This window comes from Talpa europaea (assembly GCF_964194135.1).
Source record: "Talpa europaea genome assembly, chromosome: 9".
Taxonomy (NCBI): Eukaryota; Metazoa; Chordata; class Mammalia; order Eulipotyphla; family Talpidae; genus Talpa; species Talpa europaea.
In genome coordinates, this window is record NC_140076.1 from 47807163 (window position 1) to 47829073 (window position 21911).

At 33.8% G+C, this 21911-nt stretch overlaps 1 protein-coding gene and 1 pseudogene across 7 annotated transcripts in view; both read left to right on the plus strand.

The window, feature by feature from the left end:
• The window catches only part of USP33 (ubiquitin specific peptidase 33), a gene marked incomplete at its 3' end in the record, with an annotated part of 33171 nt that extends 15578 nt beyond the window's left edge, over positions 1-17593 (plus strand). The window contains exons 10-23 of one of the 6 annotated variants that reach the window (XM_084241904.1): positions 1527-1667; positions 2905-3020; positions 4500-4672; positions 4775-4869; positions 5562-5595; positions 7315-7360; positions 8512-8692; positions 9152-9278; positions 10456-10625; positions 11813-11894; positions 12625-12742; positions 15780-15882; positions 16722-16790; positions 17436-17593. In XM_084241904.1, coding sequence (XP_084098030.1) covers positions 1527-1667; positions 2905-3020; positions 4500-4672; positions 4775-4869; positions 5562-5595; positions 7315-7360; positions 8512-8692; positions 9152-9278; positions 10456-10625; positions 11813-11894; positions 12625-12742; positions 15780-15882; positions 16722-16790; positions 17436-17593 — 1613 coding nt within the window. The remainder of the gene's footprint in view (positions 1-1526; positions 1668-2904; positions 3021-4499; positions 4673-4774; positions 4870-5561; positions 5596-7314; positions 7361-8511; positions 8693-9151; positions 9279-10455; positions 10626-11812; positions 11895-12624; positions 12743-15779; positions 15883-16721; positions 16791-17435) is intronic. The other 5 variants (XM_084241905.1, XM_084241906.1, XM_084241907.1 and 2 more) reach the window with 5 other exon arrangements.
• Positions 7631-8176, plus strand: LOC311177742 (large ribosomal subunit protein uL22-like; annotated as a pseudogene). The gene is made up of 2 exons: positions 7631-7646; positions 7678-8176. The product of its transcript is annotated as a large ribosomal subunit protein uL22-like (transcript).
• Positions 17594-21911: the final 4318 nt, after the last annotated feature.

Genomic DNA, 21911 nt, shown 5'->3' on the forward strand with positions numbered 1-21911 from the left:
CATTGTTATGAATGATTATACCAGAATACTTTGTGTTCCTTTGAGAAAGAGCTAAGTGGCTAAATGAAATATAGTTCAGCTAAATTATCTAGCATTTTAAATTTATCTAAGAGTTAACATATTTTAGCTGTGATAAATTATTTAGTTCTCCAAAGCACATAAAATTAAACCATCAGAAGTTCAAATTCTCTGATTAAAATGAGTGATAGACACGTAACATAAAAAGTTTATCTTCTGTAATTATTGAAGAGCAAAAAACTGCTAAACAATTTATTTAGTTATTTGAATCCAAAAATTACTTCTTGACATAAAGGGTATTTCTTTAACCACAGGAATACATGTGATTCACCTATTCATAACACTTAAATGCCTTATAGTGAGGAAAACATGTTTGGTTCCATAATTACACTGACCTCATATTTAGAAGTTTAGATGTGTTTAGAGGTTGTTTAGTCAATAAATATCTGAAGTGTTATTGACTAGCAGCCTAAACTGCTGTCCAACCCTGTCTTATCTAAAACCTGATTAAGCCTGATGAAGGGTAGACTTTATTATCCATAGCAGGTTTGTTTTTAGTAACTAGCTCATGACCTGTCTCAGAGACCTGAACTTTCACATTTTTTAAAGACTTGATTTAAAAAATGTGACACAGACAGTACATGACATACAAAACCTAAAATATTTGCTCTCTGATCCTGTATAGGAAAAATTTGCCAACCCCAGGCTTAGCTCTTAGTAACCTGATTTGCTTCAGAAAGGTCTATAGTGAATTCCTGACCTTCCCCCCCCCACAGTATTACGCCGTGTGATTTTAGTTGTGGTTGAGATAACGAAAATGCCTGTGTATTATGTTACATAACAACATTAATTTATTTTGCATTATCCAGAAAAATTCCTGTGGTCATTCTGTTTCAGGGTTTCTTATGAACAATTCTCTTTTCTGTACTCAAAACTTACCGGCCACTGTCCTTTTTCTTAAAACACATGTTTATATACATTGGAATCCAATAGCAAATATAAAGATCACTCTAACAGAGTTTATATTTTCTTGATTCTTATTTATTTATTTCTAAAAAGGTCCTTTACTGAGAAAGAGGCATATTTCCTTTTATCACAGTACAAATAAAATAATTTATGATTACTTTATGAATAAGTTTCTTAAGATTTTGATTAAGAGCATAGTCTTTTTTCTACTACATGGTTTTAAAGCTTTTTAAAATCATCCTAATTATTTTCTTAAAATATTAAATTAGAACAAATTTGACCCTACTTGTGACTATATTTCCACTGCTCACTACCTGAATTGCCTACGACGTCAATGTGTTATAAACATTAATTTCCTATTTGGAAAATCATTGTCTTTTTTTTACTTAGTGAGCACCTTGTTCTTTTAAGTATTTCATGTAGCATTTATTAATGTGAATCATGTTCAAAATCTCAAATTAAGAAACCTTTGAATTAACACTATTTGACAGGTGGAATAATTTTACTATTTAAGGTAATAATACAAATTTTAAATATTACAGAATATATTACTGATGTCCATTTGAATGACCTGTCTACAACACAGATCCTCCCATCAAATGAAGGTGTTAATCCACGTTTATCAGCAAGCCCTCCTAAATCAGGCAATTTGTGGCCAGGATTGGCACCCACACACAAAAAAGGTAGAAGTTTCAGTTATTCAGGTTCCTTTGTTTTGATAATTTAAATTGTTAATCATAACCTATTCAGTCCTTTAAAATTAATAATATATAATTATTATATATCCATGTCTAAAAATTTTTTTGTGTGTGTGGCACAAATTTACATTTAGTAATTCACTCTTGATGTAGTATTCTGAGTTTGGACACATGCATACATTCTTGTTACTACCACCACAACAGAATATAGAGCAGTTCTACCACACTAGTAATTTCCCTCTGCTGCCTCTTTGTTATCAGACCATCCTCCTACCTCTCCCTAAGGCCTAGACTAGCCCTGTTGAGCTGTTCTATCGTTTTGCCTTTTCCAAAATGTCATATAAATGGAATGATAACAGTATGCAGTCTTTTGAAACAGACAACTTTCATTAAGCATTTGGTATACAGTCACTTTGGTCCATATCAGAGTAGTTTCTTTTTATTACTAAGTAGTAGTTCATTGTATGACTATCCTACTGTTTGCTTATTCATTCACCCATTGAAGGACATTTAAATTATGTCCAGGTTTTTGAAGTTATGAAAGTGCTTCCATTATATTTGTGTACAGATTTCTATATGAATATAACTTGATTTGTCTAGAGTAAACACGTGGAAGTATGAGGCTATTGCCTTTTATTCTTAATGTATGAAATTGTTTTCCAGAGTGACTGTTATTTTGCATTTCCAGTAGCTGTGTATATGTTTCAGTATGATAAAGTGTAAAACTATAAAACTCTTAGAACAAAATTTAAAAGTGTTCATAACCTTGTGCTAGACAAAGAGTTATTTAAAGACATCAAGGCATAAAAAGCACCATCCACAAAGAAAAAAATTTTGAACTTTCTTGGCAAATGATGTTAAGAGAGTGAAATGAAAGATTGGGAGAGAATATTTACAAATCACATAGTAGACAGAGGACTTCTATCCAGAATATATAAGCAACTCAACATTTATAGAATTTTTTTTTCAAATCCTTACTTTGGAAGCAAAAACAAACAAGTAAAAGCAAAACTATTCTAATTGCGGTCAAGATGGAAGGCTGAACCTCTTGTATTTTATGTGTGTTTCTCTTTTGGTTTTTTTAAAAGTAATTCTCTTAAATGGTATTTGGAAAAAAGTTCTTAAGTATAATAAATGTTACTGTTAAATATTCTAGAGAAAAAATGCTTAAGAAACTACTGTGATTTAAAAAAAGAAATCCTATGCTGTTTTTCAATCCTAGCTCAACCTTCATCATCTCCAAAGAGAAAAAAACATCATAAGAAATACCGAAGTGTTATTTCAGACATATTTGATGGAACAATCATTAGTTCAGTGCAGTGTCTGACTTGTGACAGGGTGAGTATGAAGGTATTAAAATACACAGAAACTTTCCGTCAAATGCCTTTGTTTTTTTTTTTTTTATAGAGGCATGTTTTTATTTTATTTTATTTATTTATTTTGTTTGTTTGTTTATACATGCACTGGGTACAGTCAGAAGCGCGGGAGGGTGAGAGAATTCACCAGAGCAGGGAGCAGAGCAGGCAGAAGGACCGAAGTACACTGCTGAGGGGAGCAGCGGGCGGCAGGAGAGGTCTGCGCACCATGTGGGACCCTCCTCCGGTGGCCGGGGAGCAGCCGGGGATCGAACCGGCGCCGCAGAGGCCGCGGGCAGCTTCGCAACCCAGCGCTCAACCGCTGCGCCACCGGGGAGGCCCTCAAATGCCTTTGTGATATGGAAATTTAAATTTCTTGTTACTGATAATCTTACTGGTGCTTATGGATGTATATTTTATGTTTATATCACCATACATTGATTCTAGCAGTAGAATTTGGTTTTTGGAAGTAATAGCAACATTTTTTTAAAGTGATGGGTCTAGCTCATCACTGAATAGACATGCGTTCACAGGAAGAAATAACTTAGTTATTCAACTGTGGTATCATATAAAGGTGAGATGTTGCTCAGCAACAAGAATTGGTAACCTACATATATTCTCTCAAGGCTGATGAAATTATTATGCTGGAAAACTGTTGCTATTCATAGGCACAAGGCTGAATGAATCTTCTACAGTTGGTTATACTTATAACTTGTAAATATTTTCCCATGTTAAGGTTAGGACTCATAATATAGTATCAGGTTCATATACAAGAGCACAAATGAAAATCGTCATGAATTCTTTAATAATGGCTCTAAATCCCTCAGTTTGAGCCTTTTTTAAGAGTGCTTTTACTTTAGTACAATAATATAATTAATGATTATAAAAGGACATCTCTCAAAGAAACCTGAAAACGAAGTTTTTAATTTTTGTGTTAGAATCTTATGTCAAATCTAAAGGCTTTCAACAGTCATTTTAATATAGGCTATTTTGGTACCAAATATTTAAATGGAATTTTCTTTAATATTTAAAGGAAATATTTAAATGGAATTTTCAGCTATTTAAAATATGACATGCCAGATTGTTTATTTTATACATAAATAATTTTTTAAAGCAACATTTAAAAGCTGTTAAGCTGTCATTTTCAAAAAGAAATGGTCTAGTGCTTAAATGTTTTAACCTCAACCCATAATAACTGGATTGAGGTACCACTTTATGTTGCAATATCCTCGAGTAATACAAATGTTAGTAGTTCATTCATGAGGTTTATGTGAAGATTAAATTTAAAACAGTTTCTGGTATAGAGAGAGCATTTTTGCTACTGTTATTACTATAAAATAAGTTTGGGCTTTTTTTTCCCCATTTATTATAACTTGCTTTAATCTTTGCAGTAAAATCTATCCTCACATATGCTTGCGCTTGATTATTTTCATCTCATTCTTAAAATACAAAATAATTTTAGGTGTCTGTAACCCTCGAGACCTTTCAAGATCTGTCCTTGCCAATTCCTGGCAAGGAAGATCTTGCTAAGCTGCATTCTTCGAGTCATCCAACTTCTATAGTCAAAGCAGGATCATGTGGTGAAGCATATGCTCCGCAAGGGTGGATAGCTTTTTTCATGGAATATGTGAAGAGGTATGTATGTATGTTCTTTGTTTAATTGATAGTTAAAACTGCTGTTTCTGCTGTACTGGCAGAACACTTCCCTTTTTTTTTTTTCTATCAATAATGTTTCAGGTTTGTTGTCTCATGTGTTCCTAGCTGGTTTTGGGGTCCAATAGTAACGTTGCAAGATTGTCTTGCTGCCTTCTTCGCCAGAGATGAGCTAAAAGGTAAGAAATTTAAATGTTTTCATTTAATGGCTAAATTGTTTTGTATGATCAAAATACTATAATAATAGCACCCAATTATAATATGTATTCATAAAAGCTAAATTATAGGCAGCTTAAATAGTACTTGTACATATTGGCACAGTGTCAATATCTACCATGGCAGTATGAATATAAATGTCATAAATCATATCTTGAAATAATTAATACATATTCCTATAGCATACCACAATATGGTATGTGAGGTATTGTAAAACTGCCCTGGGATTCAAAGAAAGGAAAATTCCACCAATGTGAAAGACTGGCTTATGCATCTGGACTATCTTTGAATTCCATATTATTATGATCCTTTGTTATTTTTGCTTCCCCCCCATATTTCTTTTCCTTTTTTTTTTTCTTTGTTATTTTTTTTTTTTGTTAACATCTTACTTGGATCCATGTTGGATGGCAGTAAATTTTGTTGCGTGAATAAGTGGAAAGGATGTTATTTGAGATAGCCCTTCAAGAGTGAAAAAAGGGGGCGAGAAAAATGATGGTAATTATAAGCAAAAGCTGACTCTGAAGCAGAGACTAAACAATGGGAACCTGTATATTGTGCTGCAAGGTCAGCATTGGCAAACTCAGAGAATTGCAGTGCAAAAGAAAATCACTTGCTTTTAATTTGATAGGAATGACCAAATCTGTTTTATTTTCAGGTGACAATATGTACAGTTGTGAAAAATGCAAAAAGTAAGTGGCATTGACAATGCTTATAATTGGGTATTTTGTAATTTAAATGGTATTTTTCTGGTTATTTGAGAAGAATATGCTGGGATTAATTTTCTACTTTACATAAATAAAGGTTGGTAAGCTTTGTTCTAGTTTACTTAATTGGTTATTTTAGTTTCTAATTTACAAATTGGTTAAACAAATTTGAGGTCAGAATTTAACAAATTAAATAGTAGACTTATCTGTAAGACAGCTTCCCAATGTGTTATAAAAGATGTATTAGGAAATGTAACATACATTTTCACTACACAGGTTAAGTTTTATCATAAGTAAGGTAATAATCTTCTGGATTATCGTGTTAACAGGTTAGATTCAGGAAGTGAAAGTGACTCACAGTACATAGTTGTAAGTCTGGGTAAAATTCAGCAAGGTTATACCAACTTTGAAACCTGCTGTGTGAAAGCAAAATAAAAAGACAGTTAAGAAAAGTATGATTTTGTTTCTTTGTATTTATTCTAGCTGCCTTTTTGTATCTTACATTAAATTCAGTCTTTTAGGGTTTCTTGGTGGTAAGTTAGAAGAGTAGGCAGAGAATTGAAGGCAAATATTTCTGAGGTAGAGTCAACAAGAAAATTTTTCTGAATCTGTAATAGGAAACTAATAGTCTAATAATATATAGAATCTTTGTAATACAAACATCTGGCTTTGGCAGTAACCTCAGGGAAATGTTGATCTGTACTTATTTTTTCATGACAAAATGGAATGGTGTATTATTTGGTCAGTATGGCTGAAAATTGAAAAAATATGCCTCCAGTGAACTGAAAGTGTTATCAGTTTGTCCCTGAAGTCACAGCTGATAGATAAGAAGGGATTTGATCCAGAGTAAGATCCTTCCTTGTAAAACAAGGTAAAAGGAAATAGTGAAGAGGGCCTCCCCGGTGGCGCAGCGGTTGAGCGCTGGGTTGCGAAGCTGCCCGCGGCCTCTGTGATGCCGGTTCGATCCCCGGCAGCTCCCCTGCCACCGGAGGAGGGTCCCACATGGCGCTCAGACCTCTCCTGCCGCCCGCTGCTTCCCTCAACAGTGTACTTCAGTCCTTCTGCCTGCTCTGCTCCCCGCTCTGGCTCTGGTGAATTCTCTCACCCTCCCACGCTTCTGACTGTACCCAGTGCATGTATAAACAAAACAAACAGACAGACAAATAAATAAAACATGCTTCTATTAAAAAAAAAAGGAAATAGTGAAGATGGAAAAGAACCTTCCATTTATCCCCAAATACAAAACAGAGAACTGTTGATTGTATATTCATATTGATTATTAATATCATTACTTTATCTTATTTGTTTCTACATTTAAGAATAAAATTTCTATTGATCTAACCTTTATATAAAATTGGGATTTCATTCTACCTGTTTTTACTTGATAGCTGGATGTTATAAAGCAAAGCCAAGAAGTATACAGAAACACATTTGTTTAAAAAAATTTTTTTATCAGTGAGTCATGTAATTTCCTAAACTTTTATTTCTGATATCTTAATTTAAATGATTCTTCATATGAGATTTCAATAATTTATTAATATGCATTATTAATGGGTAGATGTAATTCAGCAGTGAGCATTTTTAGTCATACTTTTTGGCTCTGCTTTTTCTAAAAGATTTTGCTATATATTTAAAAATACTGAATTTTTTGTAGATTCATACAGGAAATAGGTTTACTTAAATTTTTTCTTTTCCTCCTTTAAGGTTGCGGAATGGCGTAAAATTTTGTAAAGTACAGAAGTTTCCTGAGGTATATGAGCTTCATTATAATTCAATTTATTTTATGTGGTATAAAAGCATTAATGTAATAATAATAATATAAGCAATAATAGGAAATTCCTTAGCATGGTTGAAGAATAAAGTGATTCTATCATCAGCTACTATCTATACCTTATTTGGAGAATCCATTTTTAAAAAATTAAATTACATACCAGGCAAATGGCTTTAGCAGTAAAAGTGCATTGAAAACAGTTTAATCAGGCAGTATAGGATCTTGCAGGTATAAAGTCTAAAATTAGAAATGCTGTCCTCCACTTGCAGGTGGCCTTTGTTGACCTCTGAAAATAGTTTGCTGTTCACTTGATTCAGAAAATCCTACAGAATCACGCAAATCAAGAGGGTCAAGTCTTTGAGTTCATTTTAAACACACATACAACTACCCAGGCCATGTAGGGTATACACATCCAAAAAACACCAGTTGTTTCAAGGATGTAAGTCTACAGGAACAATATGTGACATTCTGTTGCTACAGTGGTGGAGTTGGTAGCTGTACGAAGGCCAAACAGTGGGGTTGTACACAGGTTGACCCAGTGAGTGCTGAATTTTTACTGTACATGCTTACAAATGCAAAAAATAATGCTGAACTTAAAGGTTTAGATGTAGATTGTCTGCACATTCAGATGAACAAAGCCCCCAAGAGGTGTCACAATTTAGAGCTCATGGTTGGATTAACTCTTACATGACCTCTCCTTGCAACATTGAAATGATCCAAACTAAAAAAGAGCAGATTGTTCTTAAGCCAGAAGAGAAGGTTGCACAGAAGAAAAAGAAAAAAACTGAAGAATAAATTCAGCATAAAATAAATGTAGATAAAGGTTAAAAAAAAGTAAAAGTTTTAATTAGGAAAACCAGTATCAGTGAACCTAGGAAATGTCATGTTTCACCATTTCAACATCTTTGGAATTAGTTATCACAATTGCAGGATAATGTTTAACTAAATACAATGTGTATATTTAAGAATCTCTGAGCATATAGAATGTTAGAATTTTAAATAATTTTACCTTTTTATTTTGGCTTCTCCCCCATTTCTTGCTTATAGAATAAGAATCTTTCTGTGTACTAAATTTCATTACTTGGGATGCTTTTACAACAAATTAGTGTTTGAATTTTGTTCTCTTTTAGATTTTATGCATCCACCTTAAGAGATTCAGACATGAACTGATGTTTTCGACCAAGATCAGCACGCATGTTTCATTTCCACTGGAAGGGCTAGATCTTCAGCCATTTCTTGCTAAAGATAGTCCAACTCAAATTGTTACCTATGATCTTCTGTCAGTTATTTGTCATCATGGAACTGCAAGTAGTAAGTATGAAGATTTGATACTTGTTCTTAGATTATAAAGAAAACACCTGAATTGACCTTAAGTATGATCTGATTAAACAAAAAAAAAATAAAAATAGTGTTTTATTGTTTATTTTTATTTTACTTTGGTTATTAAATACATGTCAGAAAATTTTAGGAAATTAAATAGTTTTACCATGAATTTTGGAATACTGGAAATTGTATTTTGTATAAAGTTAAATAATGAAAGACTTTAGCATGGGTTTTTTTCTATACTGGATTTTTAGATTATATTTTCTGTTATTTTTTATTTCCTATAGTGGTAGTGGAAGAGAGTCGAAATTGGAAAAAGCAAAATAGAAGCGTAATTCTTGCTATATCTAGCTCAGTCTCTGTGCCGTTGGGATACAAAAAGTAGTTTAGCTTCAGTTTTGGGGTTAATTTTGTTTTACCATAATGCTCTTTTTCACTTAAATTCAGGTGGACACTATATTGCTTACTGCCGAAACAATTTGAATAACCTCTGGTATGAATTTGATGATCAGAGTGTCACTGAAGTTTCAGAATCTACTGTACAGAATGTAGAGGCTTACGTTCTTTTCTATAGGTAAGGGAGTCATTCACTGATATGCCATTTGGACAAAGATGAAAGAACATCTCACTTTGGGATTATTAGTGATTTCTAAGACTTTCATAAAGGATTGCTAAGTAAAGATTGTTAATTGTGTTACTGTCATTTTATTATGTGAGCAGAATTAAAGTAAATCGTTGCATACAGCATGACCTTTTATTAGGAAAATACTAAATTGGGCCTCCCTGGTGGCGCAAGGGGTTAAGCACCACACTATGAAACGATCCGCAGCCTCTGCAGCATGAGTTCGATTCCCCGCCGGCCAGGGAGCAACCCACATGGCGCAGCAGACCTCTCTCCTGTCTCGCCTGCTGCTCCCCTCAGCAGTGTATTTCAGTCAGTCCGCCTGTTCTGCTCCCCACTCTGTCTCTAGTGAATCCTCTCACCCCTTACACCTCTGGCCTGTACCCCAGCTCTTGTGCGTATAAATAAATAAATCTTTAAAAAAAAATACTAAATCATTTACTTGAAGGACAGGGGAATTTTTTTTAGAAAAATTTGCTTTAATAAAAAATTAGGCACTGGGGCCTCCCAAGTGGCGTAAGGGGTTAAGACGCAGCACTATGAAGCTATCTGCATGAGTTTTATCCCCGGCCAGGGAGGTGACCCACATGGCACAGCAGACCTCTCCTGTCTTTCCTGCTGCTCCCCTCAGCATTGTATTTCTGTACATCTGCCTGTTCTGCTCCCCACTCTGTCTCTGACCCCGCATTTCTGGCCTGCACCCTAGCTCTTGTATGTATAAATAAATAAATCTTTAAAAAAAAAATAGACACTGATGGCAGAAAATAGATACCAAAATGTCTCTAAAACAAGTAATGAAAAAAGTATTATTAGAAGAAAATTTCAGTATTTTATAAAAGATTTATCTGCTAGCTATGAAGAAACAAGAAAACAGATTATTTAAATCTGTCCCTATTGTGTACCAGTAGTTATGTGAATACCAGTAGTTAAGATACAGTATCATCCCCAGGGATATATAATTTACCTGAGGGATGATGCAAAGTATATTTGTCTTGAATGATTCCTAAGACCTAATTAAGAGTCACAGTGTTGATACACATGTTATGTTTAATGTGGAAGAGGAAAAATCCACTTACTAGTCTAGTGTATAAAATGCATATAAAATTTAATGAATCATTGTTCTTAACAGGAAGAGCAGTGAAGAGGCACAAAAAGAGAGGCGAAGGATATCAAATTTGTTGAACATTATGGAACCAAGTCTCCTTCAGTTTTATATTTCTCGTCAGTGGCTAAATAAATTTAAGACCTTTGCTGAACCTGGTCCTATTTCAAATAATGATTTTCTCTGTATTCATGGAGGTAAGAGTTTGCTTAATGGAAAGCAGTAGTAGGGCTATGATTATATCTTTACAGATTAGGAAAAAGCCAACAAATTTCCTATTCTACTTACTTCCTTCCCATTTCCTGCAGTCCAACTTGAATGTGTTCCATCCAATACAGTTTCCAAAATTGGCTATTTTTTTTTTAATAGGCATTCTATAGCATCTTCATAGAACAGATAGATATTGAGTGCCTATTTCAAGCCCTTTGCCTTATACATTCAATATATATATATATATAGTCAATATACAGAATGTCTTTATCACTATAGAATACCATTAATCGAACTTATGGACTAGAGTCAATACCTTAGATTATACCACTGTTTCTCTTCTCAAAGCTCTAATTTCATAATAGAAACATACATAAATAGCCCTCTATTTACATCATTTTTCTCAACAGGGAAAAAAACATTCAGCTACCAGATGTATTTGTGGTTTTTATCCCTTTTGTCTAAGCGAATAGTTCTTTTCCTAAGTATGAGAATATACATATAATTAAAAAACTCATATACTTAAATTTGCTAAATATAATTTATGTCTTCTGATTGACTAACATTGTTTGTTACCACAATAAACACCTTAGTGTGACACCTTTATTAACTTTATGGTTGAAGACTCAATATTGTCAATTATTTTTGTAGTAAAATCACAAGAGATAGTAGGAATTTTCTGTATTGGATTTAGGACATAAACACTGAGAATATTTCTGTATGTGAATTTTTCTCTCACTTAAGCTACTAATATTAGGCTGTTCCTGTTCTGAATCTTCTCATAAATCTTTCATAATTAATCTGTACCTCCCTTTTAATGTAGTTACTTATATAAATGCTTTATTTCTTCTCCCACTTCATGAGCTCCATAAGGAGAAGATTATCTCTTATTTTTCTTTAATTTCTTTCAACACAGTCAAAACTTACTAAATATTTACATAAGGAAATACTTGAAAATCTTGGTTAGCTGATTTTTCTCTTCAAGAAATGCATTCATCCTGAGGAACATAATCATCAAAAATACGTACACTTAATATTTAACCTTTTTGAGAGGGATTTCAAGAATAGTGATTGAAAAATGCCAGTGGTTAATCGGTTTAAAAATGAGTTTAACTTTTGAAAGTAAAATAAAGGAGTTAAACAGTGACACAAAACTGTCTATAAACTTTTTTAGGTGTTCCTCCGCGGAAAGCTAGTTATATTGAAGACTTGGTTTTGATGCTGCCTCAGAATATTTGGGATAACCTATATAGCAGGTTTGTTTTTATAAATCAGATAATTATGGTATTGTGAAGATCAGCTTGTGAAACTGGATAAAAGAAGATTGGATTATTTCATATATGTTCCTTTTGCTATATATTGTTGATAAAGACTGTCCTTTTTCTTCATTCCTTCTGAAGTTTGAGTTGGAAGACAAATTCTACTTTTAGCAAGGGTAGCCCTAGCCTATAAATTATTATTTTCTATGTTCTCATCTGTTAAGTATGCTGTGATATTTAGCTCTTCAATTTTAAAGTTTTAAATTTTAGAATGTTTTGTATATAATTTCCTTATTATATTTTTCTTAAGTTAGATATTGAAAATATTTCATTCCATGACTTTTTACTTGAGCAATCAGGGTAAAATTTATTGATTAAAACTGATTAACACTGTGACTGTATATAATTTAGATTAATTTGTTGTATCCTAATATTTGAAAAGTACTTTTAACGTATTTTGTAGCAGAAATAGCTTAGAAGAGTATGTAGAGAATGTTGAAATAGATTAAACAGGTTAGGCAATAAACTGATAAAATCGTTAATCCTGATAAACATAAAATCAAGTCTTTATGAATATTTGATTATTCAATTAGTTTAAGTATGACTGAGAATTTTCCTGTGAGAATTTATTCTTTACTAGGGAAGTAGCCATTGACTAAAAGCTGAAGACAAATTTCCTAGAACCTTCTTCAGAATTATCACAGTTGTTGAATTCTTCATGCTTTAGGTATGGAGGAGGACCAGCTGTTAACCATCTGTACATTTGTCACACATGTCAAATTGAGGCAGAGAAAGTTGAAAGAAGAAGAAAAACTGAATTGGAAATTTTTATTCGGGTAAAAAAAATCATACTTTTGAACTTTAAATATGATCTAGGATAAAGAACTAACAACTAGCAGAACTACATTATGTTGAAACTTTTTCATAGAATTGATTTTAATTGTTCTGGTTGCATAATAGTGAAAGATCTCAGATGAGGCACAACAATTCTGTTGAGTTCTCCTTTTATGGATTTTTGTTTTTATGGATTGATGATAAATTTTGTTTTATGGATTGGCATGGGCAAGAAAGCTTATTGCTAATGGTAAATTATAGGTTTCCTTAAATTAATTTTTTTTTGAAAGCATCTACCAAGACTACATTCTCTACTTCCATCCCTTTGTAAGATATAATATTGTTCTGGGTGGACTATCTGGGCTCATAAATATGCCCAGTTTCCTTTTATTGTAAGCAACAGAGAATCTGGTCACAATCCTTAAAAAGAGCAGAATAACTAGGTTTTATGGGCAAGACTAGTATAGTTCCACTTATCTAGGTCTCTTCAAAGTGCTGCTGTCACTATATTTCTTTATGATCCAAATTCCCAGTAGACGATCCTAGTAGAATTTAGTCACCTGAAAGGAATGAAATATTGATATTCCTACTGAATCTATATATTGGTGATATACACACACGCACACGCATACATGCATACATAGGTATAAATATGTGTGTGTGTTTAGAAACAAGTGATCTATTAATTTCCTTACTCTGGGAAGCAGTGAATACTCCAGAAGGATTGAGCATATAATCTAATTCTAAATTCTAAACATATTTCTCCAGTAAAAGGAACCAGCTCTCCTTAGAGAAAAGGCTGCTTCTAGACCCAGGGCAGGAAAATTGTAAGATCAACCTGAAACTTAACTACTTTTCCAGAAATTAAAGAAGTTCTTGAAGAGTGATAAGGACATATCAGAAGCATAGACACTAGCTGGAAGGGACTCCTACTTGCCAAATTTGGGACATTTTAAGTGTCAGAATAAATTATAGTAACAAAACCCACTAGACAAATTGATGTTACTTCCATATAGACGTAATTAAGTGTATAAGGTGAAAGGTTGACAAGGAATGGAAATTCCTCTCCATAAAATACTTAATTACAAAGAGAAAAGACTATTTTAAGCAGAGAGGCCTGGCACCTCAAACTTACTCATTTGAATAACAGGAGAAATGGAACAAATCAAAATCACATGTAGGATAAGATACAATGAGAAAAACAAAGCATCTCTTGTTTGGTACATAAAGTGTATAAACCTGAAATTCAGACAAACCAAAATTGGGAAGCATTTTATAAAACCACTGGCCTATATATTTCAAAATTGTCTAAGTTGTGCAAGTCATGGAAAAACTGAGTAACTGCCAGATTCAAGGGAATAAGTTACATGCAACATGTGATTCTTGACTGTACCCTTTGGCTGTTAGTGACATTATTGGGTCAATTAGATGGAAATCTGAGGATTAGCTGCTAATGCTATATCAATGTCAGTTTCCAAACTCCAGGATAAGAGGCATCAGGAGTACCGTAGCAAGGAAAGGAGTCAGGGGCAGATTTAAGCAGGATAGGCCTCTTTGAAAAGGTGACATTTCAACACACTTGGAGGTAAGGGAGATAGATATCTGCAACAAGAAGGGATAGTCACTGTAAAAGCTTTTGAGAGACAGGAATGGATCTACTTGGTCATAGAAATAACAAAGAGGAGCTAGGTGTCACCAGAAGTAGACAATAAGAAGATGATGTTTGAATATGAAGTCAAATCATTTGGCCATATCATAGAGATATTTCTGGGCTAGTAGGAGGATCTTTGAGGACAGTGGCAGAGTTTAAATTAGATTTGATTACTACATTACTAGATAAACATACTCTGAACTTGGTTGTCTCTGTGGGCATTTACTTGCATATCATGAACTATTTTTAGGAAAGTCATTGCCTTTTCATACTATTATAATTAGATAAATTCTAGATACCTTTCATGTTGCCTTCACTTCTTTTTCTATACCAGTTTTTCTATCAGTTTGGTTCTTTTTTTAGTTGAAAGCAGTAGAAGCGAGACTGGTTAAGCAAAAAAATTTATTGACAAGAAAAATGAATAACCAAACTTCCATGTGCGGGAACCAAGGTAGCCTGGTTATTTAGATGACAAAAACTGACACTGGATTGAGCCCATTCTTAACTATCAAGTCACTCCTATGAAGATTTCTGTGTCTTGTAGAATTGGCCTAATTTGAGACCTTAGGACTAGTGGAAGGACTATCCCTTCATTTTTGAGAATTTTTTAAAAAAGATTTATTTATTTATGTCTACAAGAACTGGGATACAGGCCAGAGGTACAGGCGGGTGGTGAGAGGATTCACCAGAGACAGAGTGGGGAACAGAACAAGCAACTGACTGAAATACACTGCTGAGGGGAGTAGCGGGAGAGTCAGGAGAGGTCTGCTGCGCCATGTGGATAGCTCCCTGGCTGGCCGGGATCAAACTCATGCTGCAGTGGCTGTGGGTAGCTTCACAGTGTGTGCTTAACCCTTTGCACCACCAGCGAGGCCCATTTTGAGAATTTATTCTAAACATAAATGTATGTTGTCTGTGAAATAATATGTATAAGATTATTCATTATAGTATTGTGCTTATAATTTTTTGCAGCATTTTGTTTGTAATCTTATCACATCCATCAATGTCTTAAGTGAATAGAAGTAAGGCGTAGACAGTGGATATTTTATGTTTAAATAGGAGCTAGACATCTGATTTTTAATAAATCTGTAGCATATTTGTTATTTTGAAGACTTTACCTTGATGTAACATCTTCACTTAAGATGTATTTTATGCCCCTTTTGTGTACATCTGCCCATTTTGTTTTCCTCCATGTTTAAAATTTTGAAAAGTAACCTAGAATTGTCTATTGATAGGTGTGACCATACATCATAGGACTAAGATAATGTATCATTGCACATCATATTCTGTGTACATGAGAATTGGCCTTATCATATGCTGAAATAGAATGCTTGTATTATCTGCTACAAAGTAAGTTATAGCTACTGTGTGCCTGATTTTTCCCTTCTCCCTTGTAGCTCAATAGAGCATTCCAAGAGGAGGACTCTCCAGCTACTTTTTATTGCATAAGTATGCAGTGGTTTAGAGAATGGGAAAGTTTTGTGAAGGGTAAAGATGGAGGTAAGTGGTTAACTGAAAAATGAAATTCTTTGTGGATATTTTGTTAGTTTATTTGGTGAATTTTTTTTAATATCTGTGTGCACTTGGGATTAAACTCAAGGAAACAATGCAGAAAGATCCCTGCCCTTAGGGATCTTTTGTTTTGGTTTATATTCTGGTTCTTTTTAATTTTTCATACTTAGTTCATGAATTGTAGCAGATTTGCAGCAAGAATAAAGGAACTGAATAAAATTAGTTTGTAATCTCCATACTGAAAAATTTTAAAAAATTAGCTAATCAGATTGGTTAAATTATGGTTTATCCATTATAATGAGATACTATGTAAAATTTAAAAATAACCTATATGATATTACTTAATAACTCAAAAAGATGATCTTGAAATGTGAAAAAGGTTGCAATGCAGTCTACAATATAGTATGCATAGTTAGAAACCTTTATATTTAAAAAGGTAAACAAAGGTTAAGAATATTGTGGTCAAATTGAGAATTACATAATTTCTCTTTAAATTACAAAGGCCTTGTTTTTTTAATAGCATTGAAGGTATGTTTTAACCTGTAATCCCCAAATGGGTATTTAAGAAATCCTTTCTGGTAGACTTTGGGTGATAGCAAGAGATCCTCTCATCTTCTTTCCTGGTTCTTTTTTGGGAAAAATAAAACCTAAAAAGGATTATACATTCAGAGAAAGACAGTAATGAATTGCTATGATAATGGGCTGAAAAATAATCAATTTAACTGTAACTATATCGCTCAGTTATTTCAGATACAGAAATATATAATTCTTTCATACATTTTCTTGAAAAGTATGCATTTTGATAATTTGTTTTACCTTTGATTTAGATCCTCCAGGCCCTATTGACAACACTAAAATTGCAGTTACTAAATGTGGCAGTGTGATGCTTAGACAAGGTAAGTTTGACTACTGTTTAAGCCTTTATTGTTAGTGACTTGTCATTGTTAACAATATTATCACTAGCAAGCTATGCCATCTTTTGTGTGTGTGTGTGTGTGTGTATAGAAGATCTGGGGTGCAGGCCAGAGGTGCAGAGAGTGAGAGGATTCACCAGAGACAAAGTGGGGAGCAGAAAAGGTGGATTGATTGAAATACACTGCTGAGGGGAGCTGTGTGTGAGACAGTGGAGGTCTGCTGCGCCATGTGGATTAACTCCCTGTCTGGGGATCAAACTCAGCCTGTAGTGGTGACAGCACTGAGACTTAATCCATAGGCAACTAGGGAGGCCCAATGCTACCTTTTTTATATCCAGCTCTATCATGTAATTCATACATGAACCAGTGCAAATAGTGGAAATATGCCAGTTTAAAATTTTTATCTAAGGAAAGGTTTTAAGGCTGTTGATAGGAGCTAGGAAAAAGGATCAATGACTTTTAAAAATGGACTATACAGTTTATAACAATATGAACTGGTAGACTGAAGGTTCATGTCTCCAAGATCTGTTATTCCCCTAGTATTTATGTTGGGGGGTACATTACGAAAGCTTTTTCAATAGGGAAAAGTAGATTTGTAAATATTACTCTTTCTATACTTGATTTTAGGAGCAGATTCTGGTCAAATTTCTGAAGAAACATGGAATTTTCTCCAGTCTATATATGGTGGAGGGCCCGAAGTTATCCTGCGACCTCCAGTTGTTCATGTTGACCCTGACATATTACAAGCAGAAGAAAAAATTGAAGTAGAAACCCGGTCTTTGTAATTTTGAGGCTATAGAGTTCTAATGAGAAATAATTTCCATTTCCCATGCCATATACACATGCAAAGACATTCCTAAAAGCATGTTTATTTCCTTGATTTTTAAACTTTATCTTTATTTCTTCTTACTGGGCATTATGGAAGAATGTGTTAAAATGTATAATATACTACAGGTTGTTAATATTTAATGACAAATAACTTACCATAAATCTTTCAGTGTAATATTTTTGAAAGGGAAGGGGTAATTGTGATCATTTGGTAATCAGTAGGTTGTCTTTGATCTTTATATTACATGCAAATCCCTGCTGTCATTGGTAGTGTTGTAAATACTTTCACTTTGAAACTTTCATTACTCTAAACTACCATAACTGGTCAATCTTTTCATTTCTTCAGAAATCTAATTTAATTGTATAGTTTTGACATGGCTTCATATAATAAAAAGCCTATTTTAAATGAGAGTCATAGAAAAAAATGTTAATTTCCTAAAGCTCAGGAAACATTAGGTTGTCACTTCTTTTGCACTGCAACATATAAAATAGCATATTAATATTTACAAAATGTCTTTTTGAATGTACTGAGGATGTATTTAGTTTGAGTGGAATTTGTGTCAGCAGATATCAATAACTTATTGCCCCTTATACTGTAAAATGTTAAACTTCTATTCCTGTAACCCTGGGTAGTATTCACTAATGTTAGTAAAAAAAAAAAGTTAGTTATAGGGCACTTTTTATTTTGAGAGCATGAAATAGGGAATGTGTCATTGAAATCGTTGATAAGGCTGAAGCCACTTGCAAATGATTTTTTAATGAAATGCACTGCTCTTTGCTTGATTATGTGATGTCAAAAGTACTATATTCCAAGTACAAAAACAAAATTACTTTAAGGGTGTTGAAAAGCATTCATGATGATTGTGACTTTGTTTTGGTTTGGGGCAGCTGCCACTAACTAAAACAGTGTTGTTAAAATTAGTTCAATAAATGATTTTAAAATGTATAACTTGGGTGTTGAATATATTTGACAGATATTAAAAGGTAAGAGTCCTAAAATATGTTACTAATGTATGTTGTTTCTTAGTCAGAAGTGTGCAAAATAAAAAGTCATTTGGTGTAGTGTTGCTGTTTTGATGAGTATTGATGTTTTGATGTTTAATGAAATGATGAGTGTATAATCACCCACTTAAGATTAGAATTAAAAAAAATATATTTAGTGTTTAGCATTCTTTTTCCTTATCATTATACTGTGATCCTCTTGAAGGATTTAATGAGAGTTTAGTATAATGCCTGGCATCTAGGAGTTATTCAAAACAGATTTGTTTTTAGTAGTGTTTATTACCATTAACTGAATCCTTATGTATTAGCCAGTCTACTAAAGTGCTTTACTCATATTTATTACAACTCTCTGACAGAGGTCAAGTGGCTTGCCCAAAGTCATACAGCAAGTAAGTGAGAGATACAGGATTTTCAACTCATCAATGTTGAAATGCTCTTATTCACCATGATACAGTCTTTTATGAATTTCTTTGAAACAGATTATATAGTCACATTCATTAATGCATTATTGGGATAGAGAATATAAAAATAGTCTAGCCTTTAAGAACTTACATTATGATCATCAAAATACATAACACTATATACTAAGTGAAGGGATCGCAGTTCCATAGTTTCTCAGCTAAATATTAGCTTGTGTGTTGACACCTAAGCTTATGATGTGGGATAAAAGAAATGGTTTTTCTGAAGATGATTTTCTTGGAAATACTTAAGCTACAAAATAGGAAAATTGTGTCAAAGGAGAGCGAAAGCCTATTTATTTAAGAGTACATTGGTCTATAACAATGGTGTGAGCTTTTTTTGGACCTTGGAGTCAGTTTGCCTAAATACCACCTTTCAGCTATACTGTAAAATTCTCTGATCTCCAGTTTTCTTCCTCTGTTAAGAATTTTGCAGGTTGGGTTTTCTAGAAAGCATATGCAGAGATGGGATTATAAGTACAAATCATTGGTTGGGGAACGATATCTGAAGGTGGGAAGAAGGGTTGAACAGAGGCGATATCACACCCTAATGCTGACCTGACAAAGACTCTCCCAGCCTTTTGGGGAGCTCCAGAACTAAGATTATTCCATAGAGAGATGAGTCCTGCACTGGGCAGAAATAGGCCCGTTTTGTCACTGACTAGTGATTACCTGGAAGATTACCTTGGAAGATTACCTAGTGATTACCTTGAGCCTGGAAGAACTACCAGCTAGATCCTATCATCCCAGCACACTCCTTTCAGCTGTGTGGTAAGTACTTTCTTGAAGAGTGGTCTGAGAATCTGCAAGTCTGTCATACTTGATCAGAGGATTATGATAATTATATGTATATTATATATAATTAGTATAATTGGGCACTTAATGATGTAACCTCTCATTTTTGTTCTCCTGTTCAAAATGTATATTACATAAGAATCCTGCCCAAAATGTTTAATCTGACTCTAATTATGCAGGGGAGGGGAAACCAAGATAATTTTTTTTAAAAGGCACATTGTACAAAACAGCTATCCTAGAGATTTAAAATAATTAGTATTATAAGAGACAAAAAGGCTGATGAAGAGTAAGAGCATGACAGCTAAAGTTACCTGGATTAAAGGAAAAATTTATAAGGACCAATATTGGGGCAATTAGGGAATTTGATCATGGGTATAAATGTTATTGTGTTAATGTTAGATTTTTTGAGTGTGATACCTACTGTAATGCGAGAGAATGAACTTTTTAGGGGATTCTGCTGAAATTTTTAGGGAATATTACATGTGGGTAATTATATCAGAAGCTATTTCATGTGTTTTGAAGCAACTCCCATAACTCAATGGAAGGTGAAGAATTGTGGGTTAGGGAATTAGATGATAAATGAATCCTGTAAGAGAAAAAAAAAGAACTATTATTCAAAACTAATACTGTCACCTCTCAGGTTGAATTCTTAGTCAATGTCATACATGAGGCTAAACATGTTTACAAGTATATACAACTATGAAGTGTCAGAATTCAAACCCAAATGTGTTTGACTCTGAAACTTCTGCTTCTCTCAGAAATCAAGTAAATTTCCAATTAGAAACCCCAATGACTGCTTTTCAGTGACTATATCCTAAAATTACTCTTAAACTTTCATGCTGCTGCATTTTATCAGTTTACCCCTGCTTATCTATTTGCTCTCTCTTCTTTTTTACCTCTCAGTCTGGGTGTTGAATCTTAAATCTTTGTTGATTATATTTCATTACCTTTATGTCTATTCTAGAAATAGCCCCAGGTTTCTAACTGCTGAATATATATATATATTGGCATGTCTGTCACCTAAAACTCAACAATTTGAAAAGAAATTTGACCTTGATTGGGCTCATTCATTTGTCTTGGGTTGGATGATCTAGAATAATTTCACTGAGATGACGAGCAAATTGGCAGTTTTTTCTGTCCTACAGCAGGCCAACCACAGGCACATTCTCTTGGTCATGGTAGAGGAGTGATATATTTTCAAGTCTGCTTGTGCCCTATCTGCAATATTTTATTGGCTAAAACAAGTTATATGGTGGATCAACAGAGGGAGAAATAGGTCCTACTTTTAATGCTTGTACAGAGTCCTTCTGACAATAAATTCTTGGAAACTGCAGGTGTCCTTTCTTTCTGATCACTAAAGGAAATGCTTTATTTGAGAACCTGCTGTGTTTGAATACTGGCTCTGCCACTTAATTGCTGTGCAACCTTGACAAGTACTCTGGCCTCAGATTCCTCATACAAATGAGAATCTATTGCCTGTCATTCTTTTTTTTTATTTTAAAGATTCATTATTTTTATTTATGCATAGAAACTGGGGTGTAGGCCAGAGGTGCAGTAGTGAGAGGATTCACCAGACAGAATAAGGAGCAGAATCTACCAAAATATACTGCTGAGGGGAGCAGTGGCCTAGACAGGAGAGGTCTGCTGTGTCATGTGAGTTGGGGATCCAACTTTGACCTCAGTGGCTGGTAGCGCTGAGACATTAACCCCTGAGCCACCAGGGAGGTGCTTGCCTTCCTGTGTTTAGAAACTAAATGCTTTTAAAGATAGAAATACATAGTAAATACACAGTATAGCTCTTAATTTTGGTTGCAGATATGCCCTACCAGATGCATGTTATTGTACTGCTTTTCACTTATCACTAGTGAAGGAAGTCAAGGGTACCAGTCCATTCCCCTATTAGCGGTTGAATGGATACTGACTTCAATAATTCCTATCTACATTGTGTTCATGTAGCAAAATTATGGAGGCATAATAATGATAGCAATTATTCAGGTGTAAATTTATCAGAAAACCCCTT